At 37.3% G+C, this 23,464-nt stretch overlaps 1 protein-coding gene across 3 annotated transcripts in view; it reads left to right on the top strand.

Annotated features, from left to right (window-relative positions):
- Window positions 1–23,464, top strand: part of DCDC2 (doublecortin domain containing 2) — a 164,313-nt gene that overhangs the window by 124,785 nt on the left and 16,064 nt on the right. For all 3 annotated transcript variants that reach the window (XM_081055436.1, XM_081055438.1, XM_081055437.1), the window contains exon 9: window positions 11,306–11,406. In XM_081055436.1, coding sequence (XP_080911562.1) covers window positions 11,306–11,406 — 101 coding nt within the window. The remainder of the gene's footprint in view (window positions 1–11,305; window positions 11,407–23,464) is intronic.

Below are 23,464 nucleotides of genomic sequence, written 5' to 3'. Positions count from 1 at the left end.
GGAATATAGGAATAAGAGTATAATTACCTGTGATTTGGGGAAATCGATGATAATAATCCTACATTTGCTTTCTGTCTACACTTAGAAAATTTTGTTATACCTGCTGAAAGTCAAGGTAAAATAACCACAGTGGTTAACATAAAGTCTATGCAAAGAATTACTAGTCAAATTTAAATATCAGTTACATAACAGATGATATTTCATACCCTGGAATGGGAGTCAGGGAATAGAAAGAAGCCAAATATTTCAAACTGCAGTCAAGAAAATTCAGCCTATATAAGTGTATGGATAAAGTTGTTTTCATGTAATATTCTAAATTGCCACAGAAAAATATCACTTGTGATATTCTTATCTCTGTAAAGAGTTCCCATTTATGTTTATGGGCCATAGTAAAACATGGAGAAGACTAGTGATTAAAAAACATTTGGGTTTTATTGGTGTACTAAGTTAGACGCGTGCAGAACATTAGCTGTTAGTTGATTAGTTTTTCGTTCTTCCTAATGATAATATACTTTAGTTCAGAGGAATAGTGTGATGAGGAGATTGTACAAGCTGTAACAAGGATGAGAGGAGGGTTGGCCGACATTTTCTCATGAGAAAGTGTCGCTGCATGTGAGTCTGCTCGTCCTTTCTACCTGACCCATGCTCACCTTCATGAAGACTGCTGCATATTGGGTTAGCTTTCTGGAAGTGCTTTCTTTAACTTTCAATAAGATGTTATGATGACAACAATCTGTATCTATGAAGAGTTATATGTTAGAAATTCAGTGTATTTCACATATGAATATAGTTCACATAAACATTAGATAATGAAAATAATTTTTCTGTAACATTCTTACCAATTTTAATTCTGCCTCTGGTAACTTATGTGACACATATAAAGAAGGCACGATTTTCCTTGTAAATATAATTTTTCTTCTTAGAATATTACCTTATGTACTGAAAGCTATAAGCTCATTGTTTCTCACATTTTTCTCAATAATCTGGGCTTAATGAGCTGCTGTTTGAAATTAACCTTTTGTTTTTAATTTAACATTTTTATGAGGCAGTTTCAGTAGTAAACCATAGTAAAATGTTTATAGTCACACTGAATTTTCTTGTTTATATATAGAGCTTGCACTTCATAGATATCTAATATTTCCATAAAGCATTCAGAACTGGGCACTATTTTGTTATTTTTCATCTTACTTATTCTTATAAGTTTCAACTAAAACACTGAACATATTAAAATATGGTGTGTAATAATACTTCAAATAATTTATAATAATTCTGGTAAGAAGGTAGGTGTTCTTTATATAAGATTGTTCAGCCTAAATAACTAGGTATCATCAACTACATGAATACAAGGTGTGACAATTAAGTTCATGAACTTGCCACCATGTGCTTACATTGGCGGCACTGTACAAACAGCTCGGTAAGGTTTTATAACCTTGATATATCAGTGTCTCACAGCTGTGTTCATGTCGACATGTGGCAGAGTCTTGCTGAGTGGTGTTCATTATTGTTGTGTATTTTTGTGTGCCGGCGCGAGAATGTCGGAGCTTGAATTAGAGCAATGAACAAACATTAAATTTTTTGTTAAACTTGGCAAGAGTGGAAGTGAAATCAGGGACATGTTTAAGTTTATGGGGATAATGCCATGAAATATATGGCAGTATACAAATGGATTAAATGTTTTTCTGAGGGGAGAGAACACGTCACTGATGAAGAGAGGTCAGGGCGGCCAGTAATGAGCAGAACTGATGAAAACATTGCAAAAATTTGTCAAATTGTGCATCAAAATCATCGGCTGACTGTGAAACGCATAACAGACCAAGCAAACATCAAAAGAGAAACAGTTCGGAAAATCTTAACTGAAAATCTTGGCATGAGAAAGGTGTTTGTACAAAAATGGTCCCGAAGGAGCTCATGAATGAACAAAAGCAAAGGAGAGTTGAAGTTTGCCAAGACCTTTTGGAGAGGCAAGATGATGTTTTGGGCCATGTTATCACTGGTGATGAAACATGGGTGTACCAATACGACCCTAACACAAAGCGTCAAAGTACACAATGGAAGTCAGCCAATTCTCCATGACCAAAAAAGTTCCGTCAGTCCAAATCAAGAGTCAAAATGATGTTGCTAACCTTTTTTAATATTAGAGGGATTATTCATTATGAATTTGTACCAACTGGACAAACAGTTAACCAAGTTTACTACTTGGAAGTGCTGAAAAGGCTGCATGAAAAAGTTAAACGAAAACGACTTGAACTTTTCGCCAACAATTCACGGCTCTTGCATCACGACAATGCACCAGCTCACATGGCACTGTCTGTGAGGGAGTTTTTAACCAGTAAACAAATCACTGTATGGGAACACCCTCCCTACTCATCTGATCTGACTCCCAATGACTTCTTTCTTTCCCTGAAGATAAAGGAAATATTGAAAGGAAGACATTTTGATGACATTCAGGACATCAAGGGTAATACGTCAGCTTTGATGGCCATTCCAGAAAAAAAATTGCAAAATTGCTTTGAAGGGTAGACTAGACTAGATGCTGGCGTCAGTGCATAGCTTCCCAAGGAGAGTCTTTGAAGGTGACCCTAGTGATATTCAGCAATGAGGTATGTAGCACGTTCTCTAAGATGAGTTTGCGAACTTAATTATCTGACCTCTATACCATTTATGCTTTGGAAACTTTTCTTATTTGAAAACATTAAAGTATTGCGATATCACTAAAGTGAAATATTGATGAGTTGAAACTAGAAAATACTTTCATTTTAGCAGCTCTGGTTGCAGAAAAGCTAAAAAAACAAACAACCCCCCCAAAAAAAACCCACAAAAAACACAAGCATTTATTTCCCATTTCTGTAGGGAAAACAGATTCCTATTTACTAGGAACTTCACAATAATGATATGACTGCCCTACCTCAGCAGCTCTGCTTTCAATTTTTAGGCAATAAAATTCATAGGGATAAGTGAGAAATAATTGAGGAGCATTTTTAGATTTACTAGAGTGTTTGTTATTGCTTTACTGTGTAATATACACTAAAATGTCTATTTGTGATTCAAAGAGAAAAGATTAGCGCTGGATTTGTGTGCAGTGTGCATCCAAGCATTGAATTTGGTCCTTAGTATAGTAATTGAATGAGAGCAGTATTGTGTTTCACATTTATCCTTGCTCTTTAGTTTGTTAATGAATGGCTTTTATTACAAAGGTTTTAGGGTAGGAGAAGACTTTAAAAAAAAAATCTAGTCCCTTTTCTTCTGGCAGATGTTTGGGTGTGTGGGGATGGGGGTGGTCTTTGCACCTTGTAGGGGTTTGAACAAGAGAAGTAATATCAGAAAAGGAGAAGAAAAGGCAGCATAGTCACAGGAGGACTGAGCAGAGGGTATCAAGCTGTCTGCCCTCGCCCAGCAGCTATCTGTAGGAATCAGAGAGAGGATTTGCAGCTGCTACTGACCCCAATATTCTTTCTAGAGCATACGTTTGACATTTGGTGCATTAGTTTCTTATTGCTGCTGTAACACATTACCACAACCTTGGTGGCTTAAAATAACACACAAATTTGTTATCTTACAGTTCTGGAGCTCAGAATTCCAAAATGGTCCTCTCTGAACTGTAATCAAGGTGCTGGCCAGGATGTGTTCCTCCTAGAGTCTAGGGTTTCCTGAGATCTGAATGACAAGAAGCAGGCAATCATATGTGGGGGCCGGGGGGGGGGGAGGAAAGAACATTCCAGGCAGAGGGTGTAAGAAGTACAAAGCCACTAGATAGGAATGAGTTTTCTGTTGGAGAAACAGAATGTAGTTAGAGTTTAATGCCCAAAAGGATAGTGGTATGAAATGTAGTCCATGAGGGAGTTAAATGCCAGATCAATCTCTGTAAGCCATGGTAAGGAACTTGGATTCTGTGTATGAGGAAAGACATTAGAGAGTTTCTAAGGAATTTTTACAATTTGTTAAAATCAATTGGCTATTATGTGGAGGATGAAATACAGGACAGCAGGAAGAAAAGAGAGACACTAATCTGTAAACTGTTACAGTAGCCCATCCAACAGATAATGGTGATTAGACCAAGTTGATAGAGGAGACAGAAATAATATTTACAGATTTGGGATATATTTAAAAGGAGATTGATTTGGCAAGACAACAATGGAACGTATATAGGGAGTGAGAGCAAGATGAAAATAAGGATAATTTCCAGGTTTGGGGATTGAGTGGTGGTGCCATTTCCTGGGATAGAGAATATAGAGGATGAGCAGCTTAGGGTGGGAAACCAAAGTTCTGTTTTGACCATGTTAATGTTGAGATGCCTGTTAGACATTCAACGTAAGATGTCAAGTTAGACAATTGGATATATAAAGTTTTGGGATCTATGAAGGGGCTCATAAAGATTAGAGAATCATCAGCATATTGATGGTATTCAAACACTATCTCGAGATTATCTGAGAAGAGTGTGATGAGACAAGTAGATCCACGATGTAGCTCTGGGTGATCCGACACTTAGAAGTTGAACAGTAGAAGATAGGTTGGCCAAGGAGACTGAGAAGAAACCAGTCTGAAACCAGGAGAGTAAAATGGAGAGAGAGGAGAGAGAGAGAGAAAGAGAGAGAGAGAGGGAGGGAGGGAGAGATCACCTGTATTAAAAGCTGCTAAGAGATCAAGTAAGATGAGAACATAAAGCTAACCATTATGGTCATTGCAAATTTTAACAAGAGTGTTCCTTGTGGGGTGCTGCTACAGAAGCGGGATTAGAAAGTATGGGGTAAACTGGGGCGGGGGACAGAGACAGTGATGCTAACACAAATTCTGTGTCCCACTGGAGGCAACCCCCTGCCCTAGGTGGCACCTATCCTCAGTGAGTTAGGGTTGGGATGTCTGAGGTACCTACAGCAATAACTGTACAACCATTGCACATAACAATTTCCATTATTATATAAATTCACCAATTTACTATGCAAGTTTAAATTGGCTGTCATGCTAATGGGAAAGTGGTAAGGTTTTGAAGTACTTGAATAATATTGCCCTTGATGAAAAACTTAATATTCTTGCAAATTTCTTGTGGAATCTTTCAAGCAGTTGTCTTGCTAAATTTTTTAATGTTTATCTTTGCCTCTTTCTTGGAGTGCCTCTTTAGTTGCTTTTTACTATGACATTGACAGAAGGGGAGCATACTGTTATTGTATCGTTCAAATTCTTTTCCATCGTAGTTTGGCTTTGTTGGCAATTCTTTGGTGTTAAGTAATTTTAATTTTCTGGTTTTAAGGTCTGCCTTTAAACTTTTATATTGAATATTCACATACTTTTGAGCATTCACTTTAGCTCACGGCTCTTGGCCCTGGATGAAGTATATATACATAGAAATTCCATTACAAATAATACTTTCAGAGAATGCCTAAAATTTGGTGTTTATATAATGTTTTGTATATTTGTTCATTTTTAACAAACCTCTTTTCAAAACCTCTTTTCTGGCTGACATTATGCTAGGCATAGGACTTGCCAGACAAAAGTCATGGTCTGTGCCTGAAGGAGCTTGTTGTCTAGTGGGTAAAGGGAGGGGGCAGAATTGGTACAAGAAATCATCAAAAGTAGGTGTAATTCATGAATAAAAGAAGTATGCGAGATAGAGAAGTAGTGCATGGGGGAAGCTAATGGTTTTGTTTGCTTGTGGGGTTAGAGGATGAGATCTGAGGTGACATTATAGAGCTGAATAGGATTTGGACCATGAGTAAGACTCCAGTGTCAGCCATATGGTCAAAGATAAAAGCAGGAAAGGACTTTGGGGGCAGAGGAGTGAGATAGGAATGAGCACAGCACTACCATGACCTGCACGTTCTTTGGTCATGACTGTGTGTGGGCTGTGACTGAAGTCACTTCACGTGATGGGAAGGACACATGGTGAGGTGGAGGTGAGGGGATTGTCAGTGGAGTACAATGGCTCATCATGTGGGCATTGAAATTACTCAGATGGGAGGAGGCAGAATGGGAAGAAACATGTGCTGGTGAGGTTTCCGTTAAGTAGAGCTAGAAGGAGCATTCAGTGAAGGGGCTGAGGATTTGTGAGTTAATTGTCAGCATGTCTGAGGGGAAGTTTTGGATGGGAGAATTAAATACTACCGTGTTTCCCTGAAAATAGGACCTAGCCGGACAATCAGCTGTAATGCGTCTTTTGGAGCAAAAATTGATATCAGACCAGGTATTATACTATATTATGTTATGTTATGTTATGTTATGTTATATTATATTATATTATATTATACTATACTATACTATATTATATTATATTATATTACATTATATAGGACCCGGTCTTACATTATAGTAAAATAAGACCGGGTCTTATATTAATTTTTGCCCCAAAAGATGCATTAGAGCTGATTGTCCAACTAGGTCTTATTTTCGGGGAAACACGGTAGCAGAGTGTGTGAGGTGGAGGATTGTAGGGGGCGTAGAACTGGAAGGGAATCAGCATGTGAGAATGAGATTAAACTAGGAACTTGCTTTTTCTCATTTCAATAAACATTTATTGAGGACTTACTGTGTGCCATGCCCAGGCTTACTCTTGGGAAATGGGACTCATAAGGCAAGAAAGGACTCATAAGGCCACAGGGCATGTACATAGAAAGATAAATAGCTATCTCTCTGTGACCTTAACACAAGATGCTGAGTCTGTAAAGAACAACCCTTTCTGGTTTGCTAGAGTGACTCATATAGTTGATCGTGATATATACAGTAAGTCCTAATTTAATGTCATCGATAAGTTCTTGGAAACTGGAATTTTAAGTGAAACGACATATAATGAAACCAACTTTATTCCAGGCTAATTAATAGAAACTAGAGTTAGGTTCCTATGGTATATTTCTGGTCACAAAGTCATCACCAAACTTCTAAATAAAGACCTAAAACACTTTTAATATTAGACATTGAAATAAATGTGAGCTCCACATACTTTTGAGAAAGATGCCTATAAAACAAGTCAGATCATTATTTTCCACCCTGCTGATTCCAGTTCAGGGTAGAGGGTGGCTGGAGCCTCTCTCACAGCAGGTCAGGGTGCAAGGTGGGACCCACCCTAGACTGGCGGAGACAGGACACCGTTCCATTGCAGGGCCCATCACACACACCCATACTCACTCCAACTGGGACCATTGGACATGCCAATATGCACATCTAGGGTTTCCAGGCGGGAATTCCCTCCCATTCTCAGGAATATTTTTTGCTTTTTCATTCCCGAATCCTGAGATATAAACTGTTTTCTGTTCTCCATGATGAATCGTTTCCACGAAGTGATAGCTGATACTGCCAACCATCTGGGTTCAAGGAGCTGATTTTCCTGATTTCCCAACCAACTTTTCTCGGAATTTGGGAATGGAAAAGCAAAAAAAATTCCCAAAAGCGGGTCAGAATCCCCACCCGGAAACCCTAGCGATAAATAGGAAAAATGTCTAAGAGATACATTGTGAGTAGTACGTTTATTTCCCATTGTGGGTATTATTGGGTTCAAGGAGCCGATTTTCCCAATTTCCCGACCAACTTTTCTTCGGATTTGGAAACGGGAAAGCGAAAAAAAATCCTGAGAGCGGGTGGGAATTCCCGCCTGGAACCCCCTATGCACATCCTTGGGCTGTGGGAGAAAACTGGAGTACCCAGAGAAAAACCCATGCAGATGTGGGGAGAACGTGCAGTCTCCACACAGACAGTGGCCCGGGCTAGGAATTGACCTTTTTTTGGTCTCATCAATGTTATAAGGAAACATTGAATGAAACATTATCCAAAGACCTACTGTATTTGCCAATCAATTAAATGAATGAAATCTACCCTATTCATTTAAGAACTCCTATTTTTCATTATTCAGTATTACCCATTAATTACAATACAGTACCGTCATATGCAGCAATTTATTATGTGTTCACATAACGTTTATTGACAAGGGAAATGTTCATGATATGATTTTCAAGTAAAAAAAAACTTTCAAAAATGATATAATGATATATACAATAAAATCTTAGTTTTATGAATGTGTGTGTGTGTGTGTGTGTGTGTGTGAGAGAGAGAGAGAGAAAGAGAGAGAGAGAGAGAGAGAGAGAGAGAGAGAGAGAGCGCGCGCTCAGAGTCAGTGGTCAAAATATTAGTGGTAATTATCTCTCGGTCATGAGATTAGAATGATGTTTATTTTCTTCATCTCCCAAGTGTTCTAAAATGCATATGTATTTTATAAGCAATTTATCATCACTAAATGCTATTGAAAATACTTTCATATTACTCCATTTTGAATTTTATATAGTATTTATAGAATTAAAATCCTAATAGGCTTTCTCCTATCACAAAGTAACTTGTAGCCGTTCTTCCTTTTTTGGTCACTGTTTCTTGCTATGAATTCCTTTCTGACCTGATTTCTAGATCTGTGCTGCTGAAGGAGGTGGCTCACACATCTCGGTTCACTGATAAACAAAACCCTCCTGCGCACCTCAGCCAAACGCTTTTATTTTTGAATTCTCTATCTGTGTCACTGTACACAACGTTGACTTCTTTTGATTTGACTCTTTGCTGTTTATATCTTTATAGTTGCCATTTTTCATTCCATATGAAATTTTATTTTATATGTGATTATCAAGATCATATTCTTCTTTTCTGATGAAATGTTTATTCTAAGACACATCTGCAAGCCATTCATAGCACTGCTTGGATACAGTTAAGCATTTTATTGAATGTATTTAAGAACATAATCCTTTCGTATCTGTAGGTTTTTCTTTATAGTCTCTTTGAAAGTAAGTGCAACACTTGGCCACAAAAATGTCATACAAAAAGTTATGTACATAGGTCACAGCTATAGTCTACTGAGGCCAACGTCTGTCTCTGAAGGTTGACTCAAGGGACATTTTGTGGATGAGTGTGACTGTTATCTCCTAAGGTAATTCAGGAGGTAGAAATGAATGTCAAACATACCTAATATTCCTTTTTAAACCATTTTGGAGGCAACAGTTAATAAATTGTATACCGCTTTTCTGAAATTGGTTTATTCTGCCTCTGCACGTTCTCAGAGTTATGAACTCCACATGTGAATAAAGCAGAATTTGTTTTTTATTGTTTCTACCATTATTTCCTTGAGTTCCAGGTTCCAAAATTTGGAGACACGTATATCAGCTTACCCCATTCCTTTTGACTCCAATTTTATAGACTTGGATTACTCCCTTTCACTTTTCCTCCTTTGGGACAGAGTAATTGAAAGTTATTTTACTAACCCCTTGAAGTGTCCCTCCCTGAGCTTTTCTTAGCCCAGGGACTGTTTTGTTGAGTGCATGACCACAACTCTTTATTTACTCCAGGCCTGCACAGATGATAACATCATCACATTCTCTGTTTCGTTTTCTGTATTCTTTCTTCTGATATCACTGAGCTTTTGGCTGTAGTTTCATTTTGGACTCATGTCCTCACTTGTAAGACACAACAGAATCAGGACACAATCCCTGGGCATGCTGTGTGGGCCACATCCTTGCGGAGGTTAGTTGTGGAGGTCAACCAAGAAAGCTGCCAATGCTGAAATAGTCATTGAATGAAAAATTCACTAGAATTATGCTTTGCTTAAGCATACAAGAGCTAATGGAAGGAATGAGAATGTGAAAATACTTTGCTGGACAATAGGAAAAACCAGTCTGGGATTAAATGATTGCTGTAGATAATCCTCAAATTGAATTAATCCGTGTGAATTAATCTAATCAGCTTTGAGGGTAGCGCTGCTGTCCCTAGGTTTCAAAAAGGAAAGTAGACAAGCCAATATCCAGGCAAATTACAAAAGAAAATTAAAAGGTTTCTTGAGGAGAAACAAAAAGGACTTGAGTATGGTTTTACCTCCCTCCCTCTCTTTCTTTTTCACCTGGTTGCATCTTCTCAGCCGCCGTAGTGCTCTGCTATCTTACCTACCATGTTTCCCCGAAAATGAGACCTCGCCGGACAATCAGCTCTAATGCGTCTTTTGAAGCAAAAATTTGTATAAGACCTGGTCTTATTTTACTATAAGATCAAGTATAATATGATATGATATAATTAATATAATAAAATATAGTATACTATACTATATATAATATAATATACTAGGTCTTATATTAATTTTCGCTCCAAAAGACGCATTAGAGCTGATTGTCCAGCCAGGTCTTATTTTTTGGGAAACATGGTATTACGGCACTTTGCTGTGTTTATATCTCTGTCTTCTCATTGGTCTGTAGGTGCATAGAGGGACCACTCTACATCCCGTTCATATCTTAGGCTGTCACGTTGTGCATTACACAGAATTGGTCCTCAACAAATGTGAAAATATATTTTACATTTAGTTAAGAATGATTTCAGTCTTTAACCTCATGAAGTATTAGGTGAAACATGTTCAATAATTGTACTGTGGGAAATCAGCTTCCATTAGAGAAGCAGAGGGAGTTTTAAGACAAAAGACAAAAAACACATTTTCTAGACTGCAGGGGTAATATACTGTAGTAGATAACCAGAGAAGGAGGTGCTATCCCCATTCCTGGAGATCCTTAAAAACTGGACGGAGAAAACATCTGTGAGAGTAACTGAAGCATTAAACCTGTCTTCAGGAAAGTAAATGGACATAATGAAAAATGGTTCTTTGATTTCTTGAATCCTTGGCCTGGAGAAGAGAAGACTGATGGGTAAGACATTAAAACTACTTCAAATATGGAAAACAGCTATTATTGCTGGAAAACAAGTCAAAGGAGATTAACTTATAGTCTTAGAGATTTAGGTTACATTTATAGTTAGGGATTTTGAGACATAGGTTGTGGAAATCTTCAAAATAAAAGATTGATTTGTGTGAGATGCAGTCAGTGCTATGATTCTGTTGCAGTAAAAATATTTTTTATATTACTCTGAATAGAGGGAATTATACAATACATTATAGTTAGTGTATAGCACTCTCTTGGGAAAGGAAAACTTCTACAAGTAATATTTTAAAGCAGTAAGCATCATCACTATTTCATGGATAGGTGGGGAGAACAGAGATTATTCAGATGTGAAGTTCTTCCCATCTCAATGCCTGTACAGGTTGTCTTATTATATCAGAGCCAAAGTATGCGGAGGAGGCTGGAACAAAACCCTACTCTGCCGTATCAGCCTTGTTTTGGCTACTAAACCTTTTCCCAGTGAAAATGTAAGATTGTGAGGAGGGGGCCACAAAAATCTTATCAATACAAAGGGAACCAAAAATACCTATTAAAAACAATCATCAGATATTTAATTGTAATTTCTACATCCAGCCACACGATGTCACAATTGGATTTTGATTTTCACTGTGTACTTGTCTCAAATACTATAGATGAAGGCATTTTTAAAGCTGGAGCAGAGAGATCCGAAACGCGGGGGGCAGCAGAAGTCCAAGAAGATGAAGATACTCAGGTGGAGATTCCAGTGGATCAGGTAATCTCCATGCCTTTAAAAATATGTATAAACCAATTAGTGCTCTTTTCCTTTCAAGTTTTGTGTTACCTGCTCCATGCTGTTACTATGCGTATGTTAGTTAAATCCTCTCAGGTGCTATGTGGCTGAAGGACCTTAAAAACAAAACAAAATTCCTTCAGTTTTTCCTAGTATGCCTACAAAGAATAACCATTTAGACAGTCTTTTTTTATTGTTACGGAAAATGGTATATCTTTAATAAACAGCACTGGAGAATAAGGTGGATTGGAGTTAGGTATGAGATATAAAGAGGGAGAAAGCTTGATGCAAAAAAAGAGTATTGGCTTAGGGTTTTATCTACAAAAAATGGCCTTCATTTAGCAAAGCAAGGGTTTTTTGTTGTTGTTTTGTTTTATTTTTTAAATACCCTGATATTCTCTCCTTTAGCATCTTTGAAATTATTTTGTTTGGAATTTTTTCCATAAAGGAATTGCTTATATAAATGCAACTAAAATATTTGCTGTATGTATTGATTTTATTGCTTAGCAGTGGAACAGTGCCGGGTGTGTGTGTACACATGTGCTTATAGAAGGGACCAAGTAGTGTTAATTCTGGCTAAATGATGCCAGATGTAGAAGTCAGTTAAGCTTTTTAATACAATTCAACCCGGTTTCTTAATTCTAAGTGGAGGATGGGAATTTAGGTCACGAGGGGAAATCTTAATACCAGGCTCAAGGGAATGAAAAGTCACTAGGAATTGTCACTTGTCCTCTGACAATTATATGATATTTCCTTTTCAAAAAGCAAATTCCACAATCCAGCAAATTCTATAGATGATCTTCTCAGTTGCATTTGTGTTAACAGTTTGGCGGTGCAGTTGCTGCTTAATTATTCCACAGGCATTTTCTGTAAGCATCACTTTCCTGATGAAAAGCCTAACGTATTAAAAATCCCACAGATTTCAAAAATCCAATTTATTATCCAGGATCAACTACAACTAATAAGGTTTCATAAACTCCAGTTATAGGTATTTTTTTCCAGAGGGAAAATGGAATTTTAAGTCTTCTCTGAAGCTATAATCAAATATTATAAGACAAAGAAGAGTTACCATTATGTATTTACAAAATCTAATAGCTGCCGAAACTAAGACTAACTTATATTCCAAAGACAAAATGCCAGATATCAAGAGAAAAATAACAGCATTATTACCAAAAGAGAAATATTTTTGTTAGTCACTTAACAAGTTATTAAATGTGTGGTAGATATTTCTTACAAGTTTGATGATCACAAGGAAGGGTGGCTGGCAGGGGACATTGATCACTGGTAATATCAAGCAGCCTTGGATAAGTGTCCACAGAACTTGACTTCTTATTTGACTGGAGGGGACCAGCTTATTAAAATACAGGTATGCAAGAGAGACTGATTGAATAGATTAGTAAAATCTGGGCAAGAGCAACAAATTGATGTCATTGTAAAGGTAACAAAAGGTGAGAATTATTTTCTTCTTTGACCCTATTAGTAATAAAGTTGGGATTCTCTAACTCGTGTGGTTGGCATGAGTTGCTTATCAGTTCAGGGCTTAAAGTCATTCTCTTTGGTTCTGGTGACCTTTCGCTCTACATCCTAAGCAGCTATGTTATAAATATCGTCAACAACCAGCTAAGAGTGTGGAAAAATGATTGTCAGGTTCCATTATAGTAACCTCCATTATAGTAAGAAAAACTCTGAGCATGTGCCCTACTGGTGATCCTCGTTGAACAATACCTACTGTTTATTAAGTACCTACTGAGTGCCAGGAACTGTACTAGGCACTTTTATCTCATGCAATTGTGATGACAACCCTGTGAGATAGGTCTTGTCATTTCCACTTTGTAGAGAGGAAGAAAGTGAGCTCACGTGGGTGAAATTACTTGCCCAACATTGTACTACCAAATAAAGGAGTTGAGATTTGAATACAGGTGTGTCTAACTTCAAAGCATAGGAGTGATCTGAGGTAAGAGTATTAAATGCAAAAACAAACAAACAAACAAACAAACAAACCAAAACAAAATACCCAACCAACTATTACCACAGGGAAGGAAAAAAATCCCATGTAGAAAGGAAATGCAGTCATACTATACTACTTGGCTCAGCTGTAAATGATACTTATACTCCCTGTCAGGCCATTCCTACTTAAACTTCTTTGAACTGGTTTTACCATCACCTAAAGGGTTCATGTTGTAACTTTAGTCAAAGGGCCATGAAGAAGGGTGTGTGTTGTGTGTTTGTAAAAATATGTGCAAATTGGCCAAGTAATTTATCTGTGCCTGAAAAGCAGATCAGATTTCAGAAGTAAATATTGAGGCTTCTGCTGGGAGATAATTCTCCATGGAGCTCTTGTGTTTCTGCCTGTCCTGTGAGCAGAGGCACTGATTGTCTTCGTTCTGGACTCTTCCAGGTTGTATGGAGAGTGAACAGTCTTGAAAAACAGGGGTAGTGACTTCTCTGGAGCAATCATTCTCAACTGGAGGCGATTTTGCCTCCAAGTGGGATATTTATATGGCAATTTCTGGGGACATTTTTGCTTGTTATAACTGAGGGCGTCTAGTGGGTAGTAGCCAGGAATGCTGCTGAAATACCGGGGTGCCAAAAAAATGTATACACATGTCTTGTATTCATCTTTTGTTATCGGTATATATTATTACAATTTTAATACAGTTTTTTCCTCTCTTAAAATGTGCGTGCATTTTTTTGGCACTTTCTATATATTGTAATAAACATGACAGCCCCTCCCCCCACACACAAAATTATCCCGTCCAAAATGTCAATAGGGCTGAGACTGAGAAACTGTGCTGTAGAGCAAAGGCCAGATTTGTTTATTGTCCAGTATAATAAAGATGATGTCTCCATATGGTGCAAAAGTCAGGCAGGTTCACCACTCATGGTAGGAGATGTGGTGCTGTGGCCTTGTATACTCAAAACTAGTTGACATGGTAAATTTTATGTTACGTATATTTTACCACTATAAAAATATTTGGAAAAGAAAAAGACTTGGGTTGTTTAAGCTTGGGGCTCTTCCCCTGAAATGTAGGCCAGTGTGTGTATCACTTAGCCTCCTTCACATTGCCCTGGGGAGTGGGTGCAGGTGGGTATACTCTAGCTTCTGACATTGTTGTGAGTGACAAGTCCTCTGTCTCTGACCCTGGAGGATTGTGTCTCCTGCCAGCATCCTCGAAACCCGCTAATGTGTTACCTTGCAGATAGGGTAAAATTTCAGACCTTTTGTTGTCCTTGGTAGCCTCTACTGGCATCAGCTAGCATGTGTGTTTGTGTGTGGAAGTGTGTGTAATGGGGCATTGTAGACAAGTTCCAGCCAAGAAGAAGTTTGAACTTTGTCCCAGGGTCCAGACTCTTTTCAGTTTTCAGAGACAAGCTAAAGCTGCTTCCAAACTCATGGGAAACTGAGTAATGTCACATTATTTTATGTATTCAGGAAGGCCAGAGTAAATATCTTTTCTTAGGGGACTCTGTAGGTCTAGTAAGAATTTGGTACTCTTTTAAAAATTAATTTCTTTTGCATTTACGTTCCAAATCAATCAGGTTGTCCATAGGCAGTGCCTGATTAATACCTATGGCTATACCCTGGCACTCACTACTCATGCGTCAACGTGCTTCATTTATAAAATGGTGCTTTTCCAAGCTCAGGAGGTAAGAAATGAGACTGCTGCATTAAGTAAACTATCCCTAGTAAGTGAGCATCAGGCAGGAGAATCTACCATCTCAGAAGCACAGGCAAATAAATAACTATAAAATAGATAAATAAGCAGTTATGTTTTAGAATTTGTTTTATTAGACAGAAGAGAGCAGAAGATGGAGACAGTAACTTTAGAATGGTTTGGGTGTGTTTTATAGCTTTCCCCATCAGTTTGTAGTTGATCTTGTGTAACAAAATAATGAGAATTGCAAAATGTTTTTATGCTAAGTAGTTTCATTGAATAGCATTTAATTAAGCCAGTGCCATGAACACTGAAACAGTGAAAGCTTTTATTTATCTTTTAATTGGAGGTTGTGATGTATACTATTTCCTTATTTATGTATTGATATATTTATTTTAAACTTCTTAATTGAAGTTACACGTATAATATTTTTAAAAGTCAGCTAGTTCAACAAAGATGGTAACAAAAACAGCTACCTGCCCTACCTCTCCCCACCTGGATTCTTTCTTCACAGAGGTAACTGATTTGAACGAAGTTTGCTATTTCTCATGGAATACACTTCTATATTTCTAAACCATGCATCCTTCCCACCCCTCCATTTTAATATCTGTGAGACTTTGGGTCTTACAAGTGATGCCGTGTTATGACTTAATTGGCTTTTTTATTGTTTCATTCTAAGTACATAGAATAATGGAGATTCTTTTAATTGGTGACATCTCAAATTTGATAAAATATTTCCTGACTGTATTTTTCAAATTTAGATATTATTTATTAACTTATCTCTAATGACTATGGAAAATTATTATTTAGATCTCTTACCAGCTCCTTGCCGCCCCTCCTGCCCAAATAAGGCCATATGCGCAAAAAACCACATACACATGTCTTTCCCCTTCTTCCTTTCCATTATAATTTTTCAATTACAGTTGACATTCAGTATTATTTTATATTAGTTTCAGGTGTACAGCATAGTGGTTACACATTTATACAATTTACAAAGTGATCCCTGCAATAAATCTAGAACCCACCTGGCACCATACATAGTTATTACAGTATTATTGACTATATTCCCCATGCTGTACTTTATATTCCTGTGACTATTTTGTAACTACCAATTTGTATTTCTTAATCCCTTTATCTTTTTCACCCAACCCCCTTCCATCCCCCTCCTGTCTAGTAACCATCAGTTTGTTCTCTGTATCTGTGAACTTGTTTTGGTTTTGTTTGTTTGTTTATTTTGTTCTTTAGATTCCGCATATAAGTGAGATCATATGGTACTTGTCTTTCCCAGTATGACTTATTTCACTTAGCATAAATAACCTGTACGTCCATCTGTTTTGTAGCAGATGGTAAGGTTTCATTCTTTTTATGGCCAAGTAATATTCCATTGTATACAGGTACCACCTCTTCTTTATCCAGACCTCTGTTGATGGGCATTTAGATTGCTTCCATATCTTGGCTATTGTAAATAGTGCTACAGTGAACATAGCAGTGCATATATGTTTTCAAATTAGTGTTTTGGATTTGTTCAGATAAATATCCAGAAGTGGAATTTCTAGGTCATAAGGTAGTTTCTGTTTTTAATTTTTGAGGAACCTCCATGCTGTTTTCCACCGTGGCTGCACCAATTTGCAATCCCACCAACAGTACAAGAGGGTTCCCTTTTCTCAGCATCCTTGCCAACACTTGTTGATTTTGATGATAACCATTCTGTCAGGTGTAAGGTGATATTTCATTGTGGTTTTAATTTGCTGTCTGCTCAGGTACTCTGTCCATTATTTAGTTGGATTTGTGTGTGTGTGTGTGTGTGTGTGTGTGTGTTGTGTTAATTTTTATGAGTCCTTTATAAATTTTAGACGTTAACATCTTATCAGATGTATCATTGGCAAATATCTTCTCCCATTCAGTAAGTTGTCTTTTCATTTCGTTGATGGTTCCCTTTCCCGTGCAAAAAACATTTCAGTTTGATGTAGTCCCATTTGTTCATTTTTTTCCCCTTTTGTTTCCCTTGCCCGAGGAGATGTATCAGAAAAAATGTTGCTAAGAGCATTGTCAGAGACTCTGCCTATATTTTCTTGTAGGAGCTTTATTGTTTCTACTCTTACATTTAAGTCTTTAATCCATTTTGAGTTTATTCTTAGATAAGGTATAAGAAGGTGGTCTAGTTTCATTTTTTTTGCATGTATCTATCCAGTTTTCCCAACACCATTTGTTGAGTAAACTGTCCTTACCCCATTGTATATTTTGCCATTATAATTTTATAATATTTTTGGCTAAGTCAATATTTAATCTATATATTATTTTTACTATGTAAGTATTATTATTAGTTGAGTCATATAGTGTACTCTGATTACATTTCTGTTCTTTGTAACCCTTTTTTCCTCCTCCCTATTTTAATAATTGTTTATTTATTTTTTTTAAATTTGCTTAGTTTTTGATGTAGTTATTACTAACCCATCTCCAAACTCTGCTAGAACTAATACCCTCTTGGTATAATTGAACATACACAGTCATAATGAAATTTCACATCTTTTAAGCTCTTCAATCATCGCCTCAAGCTGGTTAGTTGTTCTCTAGATCTCCTTTTCAGGGTTATCCTGGCAATTTTCTTCACCATTATTTTGGAAATTTCCTTTGCTTCTCTAGTGGATGGAGCCCCTATTTCTTGGATTCTACATCTTCCTTTTCCTTGCTTACACCTTCTTTTGTGAAACTCACCTCCAGGAGCTCCCTAAGAAAAGCTTCATGGAGATGCTTTTTATTTTTTTAACTTTGCATGCCTGAGAATGTCTTTTTTCTCTACTCAAACTTGTCTGTAAGTATGATTAGGTATACGATTCTAGGTTAGATATAGTTTCTCTAAGAATTTTGAATGCATTGCTCAGTTCTCCTTCCCATCTAGAATGGCAGTGGGAAAGTTTTGATGACATTCTTTCCTGCACCTTTGTTAATAACCCTTTCCCCCTATCTGGAAGCTTTTAAGCTCTTTTCTTTGTTCCTGGTGTTCTTGCCTTGGTGGAGGTCTGTGCCTTGGTGGAGGTCTTTTTGCTTAATGGACTGAATGCTTAGTGGGCTTTTTTATTTTTTATTTTTGAAAAAAAATTGTTGAATTACTTCTTTGATAATTTCCTTCCCTTCATTTCTCTACTCTTTCTAGAACAGTAAATATTTGGATATAGGCCCTCTTACATGCTTCCTATATTTGCTTCTGCTTTCCATCTCTATGCATTTTTTTCTATTTTCTCAATTTTTTTTAATCAAAAAGTGTAGTGTTTATCTTCTGTTGATTTTATTCTAGTTATCGTATTTTTAATTTCTAAGAGCTGTGATATTCTCTGAATGTCCCTTTTTTACAGCATCCTATTCCTGTTTTATGGATGTGATATCTTTCCTTCACTCTCCAAGGATTAATCTGTTATTTTAAACTTAAACTTAGCTGTCTTGTTATTTTTTTAAAAATATTGAAATATTTTGACATATGACACTATAAATTTAAGATGTATGTCTGGTTAGATTTTAGAGTGAAGCGTTAGGGAAATTCTGTATGCACAGGCAGGGCTCCGCAAGTTGGGGGAGTTTCACTGTAGGGTGATTGGTTTTTGCCATTTCATTGGCAGACCTCCAATTTCAGTATTTGTGTTGTTCTTTGGGTTGTTTTATTTCCTTTGATTGGAGTCTTCCAATCTCTTGCCTTGGTGGTAGAAGCCTGGCTGTGAGCATTTTAGCCTTCTTACTATGGGAAGGGGGCTTGGGGACCTTGCTATTAAATAGATCACTCCTCTTCGTTTCAGTACAGCGCCCTTTCTCACCATAGTGCCTTGTGCTGGAGTCCAGTTTCTCTGTAGTTTACCTTCTTTTGAGAATAAGCCTCCTATATTTGTCAAGGGCAGGGAGGGAACCTTGTGAGTCATATACTTCTTTTAAAGACTTTAAGCCAATCCACCTACTTTTAGTCACACCACACCCCGTCTTCCAGAGACAGATGGTGCCTCCAATCCTCAAGCCTTCTATTGGATTTTCAGCATGCCAAGGCTTGCTTTTGGGTTGCCCTCCCCTTCCTGCGATCTGTTGTTGTTGACCATACATCCATCGGCTTGACTGTTCCTTCAATTTTGTGGCTGTTATTTCCTTTTCAGGCTTCTGTGCCCTTACAGGTTTATCCCTTTTTAAATTGCCTTTACTGAGAATTTAGAGGAGTATCAGAAGGGAGCTAAGGGAAAAACACACACACACACACACATTTGTTCAATCTGCTGGGTTTCACCATAAATCATTTTCACACTAATTCATCTCAGGGAAAATAATTTGTCTTCATAGACTCTATACTAGGTATGGTCAATTGGTAGGCTGTGACTAAATCTCCTCTGAGACAATCTTCTTTGGCTAGCACAGGGCTAAATACCTAAATCTCTTTAGTAGGCGTTGTATTCTTCAGTTGACAACAGGCCATAGACTCCCCATTATCAAACACCTGTCCTGAATTCACATGTAGTTATTTGTCCAGCCCCTGGTGGCATTTGAGTGTGTGATTACTGGTCTACACATATAGAACATAATGCCATTTTAAAGAGCCTAGAGGCTATCACTGGAAGCAGAAGTTTTGAAATCCAAATATGCCCATTGACATAGTTTGTTCCCCATTCCCTGACTTGGTCACAGCACTTCCTTTACTTACTATTTAGGGAGAATTAGCAGTTCCTCCCAGCTTCTCTTATGAAAAGCAAGCTAAATGGAAAGCTTGTTTGTATTACTTTTTCATAGTAATAAAATACTACACAGAAAGATAAAGGAGGCTGCTTCCTCTGACCAGACCTCTAAATCTACTTCAATGAAACGTATTTATTAAAATAAGAATTATAAAATGTTTACAACCAGAAGGGAAGCTAGTGCAAATTTCTCACTTTGCCATTGAAGAAACAAAGCCCCATAGCAAGGAATGCCATTTTCCCACAAAGACACAGCTATTGATGGGGAGTCCACACAGGCGCCCAGAGCTGCTGGTACTCTTCCTGTCTGGTACTCTTTCTGAACACCTCAACAAAGGGAAGTGGGGGAGATTAGGGATTTCTTATTATTCCACAAACAGCAATATATTTCATCTGTGTGGACGGCCACTCAACCTTCACTGCCTTCCCCGAAATAAAAGGAATTAGGCACAAAGAATATTTTCACCATTTTTTATTTTCAAGTCATATCGTCTTAGTGAATGATATTCATGTTTGGAGCTATAAGCATCACACACAGATGGGAGAATGAAGATGAAGATGAGCTGGCTCTTAATTTCTGTGTGCATAGTCAACAAGGCTTTTTGTGACATCACGTTTGTAGATTTGTGTTTACATGATAGAAATGGTGATAAACATTTAAGTGCAGCCTTCAGGGATTTCTGCTGTAAGTAAAAACAAATCAGTATTTACTTCTAAAGTGAGAAAACTTAATGGGGAATTTTTTTTCTAATGATCACTGAATATTCTCATGCTGTCTAATATAAGTTTTCAATGTATTATACCTTTTCATACGGGTGTTGCAGGAACTTGTGGAACTTGAACGGGCCTGATGAGCCAGCTTTCAGCTGATGAGGCTTCACGCTACTGTGTCCTTACAGGGTCACATCTGTGAGACTTCAGACCGTATCTAAACCTTTCTCCCCCCTCTGTGAAAGTAAGCCTCTGAAAGCTGAAAACAGGAAGCAGTGCTTTGCTATCATGAAAAATTGAAACTGATTATTTCAAGACACCTCATTCAACTTGGGTAGGAGATGATTTTAGTTTCCATGGCAATAGAAATAAAAACAAGTGCAGTAACTTCTGTGCTTTGAACAGGTATGCCTGAACTCTGCCTTAAAATCTACAGAAACGCTTTCCACCCAAAGCCTGTAACAAATCCTCAACTCTTAACCAAATTTCAAATGTAGCAAATGTTACAAAGAGAAGTGGACATCTAAGGTAGTCTTTTCATTTTTTAATTTATTTTTCTTTTTGGTTCTGATCTCCAGTTTCTAGGTCTAGTATATTTCAGGGAGAGAGACCTGATAGGCAGGCATGGGGAGAAGTGTAGGTTGGTTAGGTAGGATACCTTGACTAGAAAGTTCTAACTTGTATTATTATCTCAGATAGCAAAGGCCTGAAATACTAAAATATATTCCTCAGGAAATTCTGATGTAAATATAAAAAAAAAAATCAACATTTACTTAAATGTGGGTGGGACATTAGCTGTTTATATGCTTTTCCCATTTCTAATTTTTGGGGCCACTGATAATGTCAAAGGTGTGAGTTTAACGTGGAAATCTTTTGAGCATCCCCATCTGTCTGTGAAAATACCTTCCAAATAACTGATGTTTTTGATATGTTGTGGCTTATTTCCATGTGATTTCCATATTCCATCTTCTTTCCTCTTATCACTCAGGAATCCTGAGTTAATCTCAGTAACTGCATGCATTTTCTCTAGGAAACCTGAATACTTATGGTTTCCCCTGAGCTGTCCCCGCAAGGATGTATCTAGTGACAGGAGCTACCGGACCCTTTCTGTCTTGCCATACAAATCAACCATTTTCTCAGACTGTCCATCACAAAATAATACACATGTAGGCAAACTCAGACAAAGGCACCTGAGATGCCAGTGCTGGTGTCAGGTTAAGGGGAAAATCTGGTGTAACTTTTAAAATAAGTATCAACAGCAATCACTTAGGATTAATAATGTGCTTTGGAAAAGGTGAAAGTCTCAAAAAGGGAAAAGACCTCATAGAGTTCTTTAAAAACCCTCTGTGTTTAAGGGTACATATTCTCTGTAATTGTACATATATGTGTAATGTGTCTGTTAATCTAGCTGCACTCTGGATGTTCTTCTGTCAGAGAGGTTGTGAGGCTGGAATCAAGTAGATGACTTCTGCAATCACTGTTGTGTTATTATACACTTCAATTTAGTGAGTATATAGGATAGAGTATAATGAATATCCTTTCTTAACTCCAGTGAAACATAAGAACTGTGCTTTCTACAAACTGTAGTATTACACAATTACTCATAGGCATGAGCTACTCCTAAAATTTCAGGGTGGAAGTACTCTTTGGAGAAACAATTTCTACCTGAAAATTGGTTCTGTTCAAATTTTAGTCACAGATTGACTAAAATTTGACATAAATGTCAGGGCAGAAGGTTTTAAGCATAGGTAAAAATATCTTCCTGAGTCATTGCCTTTGCAATTATGTGTTTCTTTTTTATAAGATGACTTACTAAACAGTGACATGGTGATGTAATTAGAATAAATCTAGTACTACTATCCTTATGGCCAAACATCATTCTGTCAGCAATCAATCCTATTTTCTCCCAGCTTTTCAATAAAATTGATATATTTTTTTAAGATAAAGATACAATCTTCATTTAGAGGCATGATTACAATTAGAAAGTTTAACCAAAAAATGCTTTTTTGAAGTTGTGTATTTATGGCCATCTTGTTTTATATGTGGTTTAGAGCTTTACCATGTAAAGTGTTATCTGGTAGCAGCACCCAAGAGCTATTAGAAATGCAGAGGCTCAGAACTGCTGATTCAAAATCTGCATTTAACAGGATCCCCAGATGATGGAGAAGCACTGCCTTAGAGGACACTAGGCTGCAAAGAACTACTTAACATAGTATTGAGTTTGGGGTATTGCTCTGCACATTATCTTGGGGAAATAGTTATTACAATGTAGTGGTCAAAGAAGAGTCCCTATCCCTTTATCAATTTTGGACATGTCTGTGGGATTTTGAACAAGTTTACCTAACTCTCTACATGTCAGTTTTGTTTATCTGAAAATTCGAATACTAAGTGTTTACTTCAGATAATGGTTGGGAGGTTAGTTTAAACATGATTATGCACATGAGGTACATAGAGCGCAGTACCAGATCCCTGGACAGTGTGCAATAAATGTGAGGCTGTCATCAACATCATCATCTATACTTTCCTGAGAGCACATAATTAGGCTGGCTTTTATTTGTGGGAGGCAGGTTTGCATTTAATTTAGGACAACATTGTTACAATAGTATGGTAAATATGGTGATGGACACAAAGATGAATAAGAGCCCTTTCTCTAGAAACTTCTGTAGAGCCAAAACTTCTATTTCCCCATTATTCTATAATCATTCCTAACATTGTTTTTGGTGTCTGCTTGATAGAAATTCCTGTTCCCTATTTTCATATCACACATAAATAGAGAATAACTGCACACTGTGGTTAGAGTGTAGTAAAGGAGTTTGATAGGTGTGAGGAAGGCACAACTGCCTGAAGGAGCCAAGAAGGCTTACTGGAGAAGGTAAGGTGGGTCTAACAGAGGGGAAGGAAGAGCATTCTGTATAGGAACAGAATTAATACCATAGTATGGTGCAGGGGGAACAGCCAAGGCTCTTTTCA

This window comes from Rhinolophus hipposideros (genome assembly GCF_964194185.1).
Source record: "Rhinolophus hipposideros genome assembly, chromosome: 8".
NCBI lineage: Eukaryota > Metazoa > Chordata > Mammalia > Chiroptera > Rhinolophidae > Rhinolophus > Rhinolophus hipposideros.
This window is presented reverse-complemented; position numbering and strand designations above follow the sequence as displayed.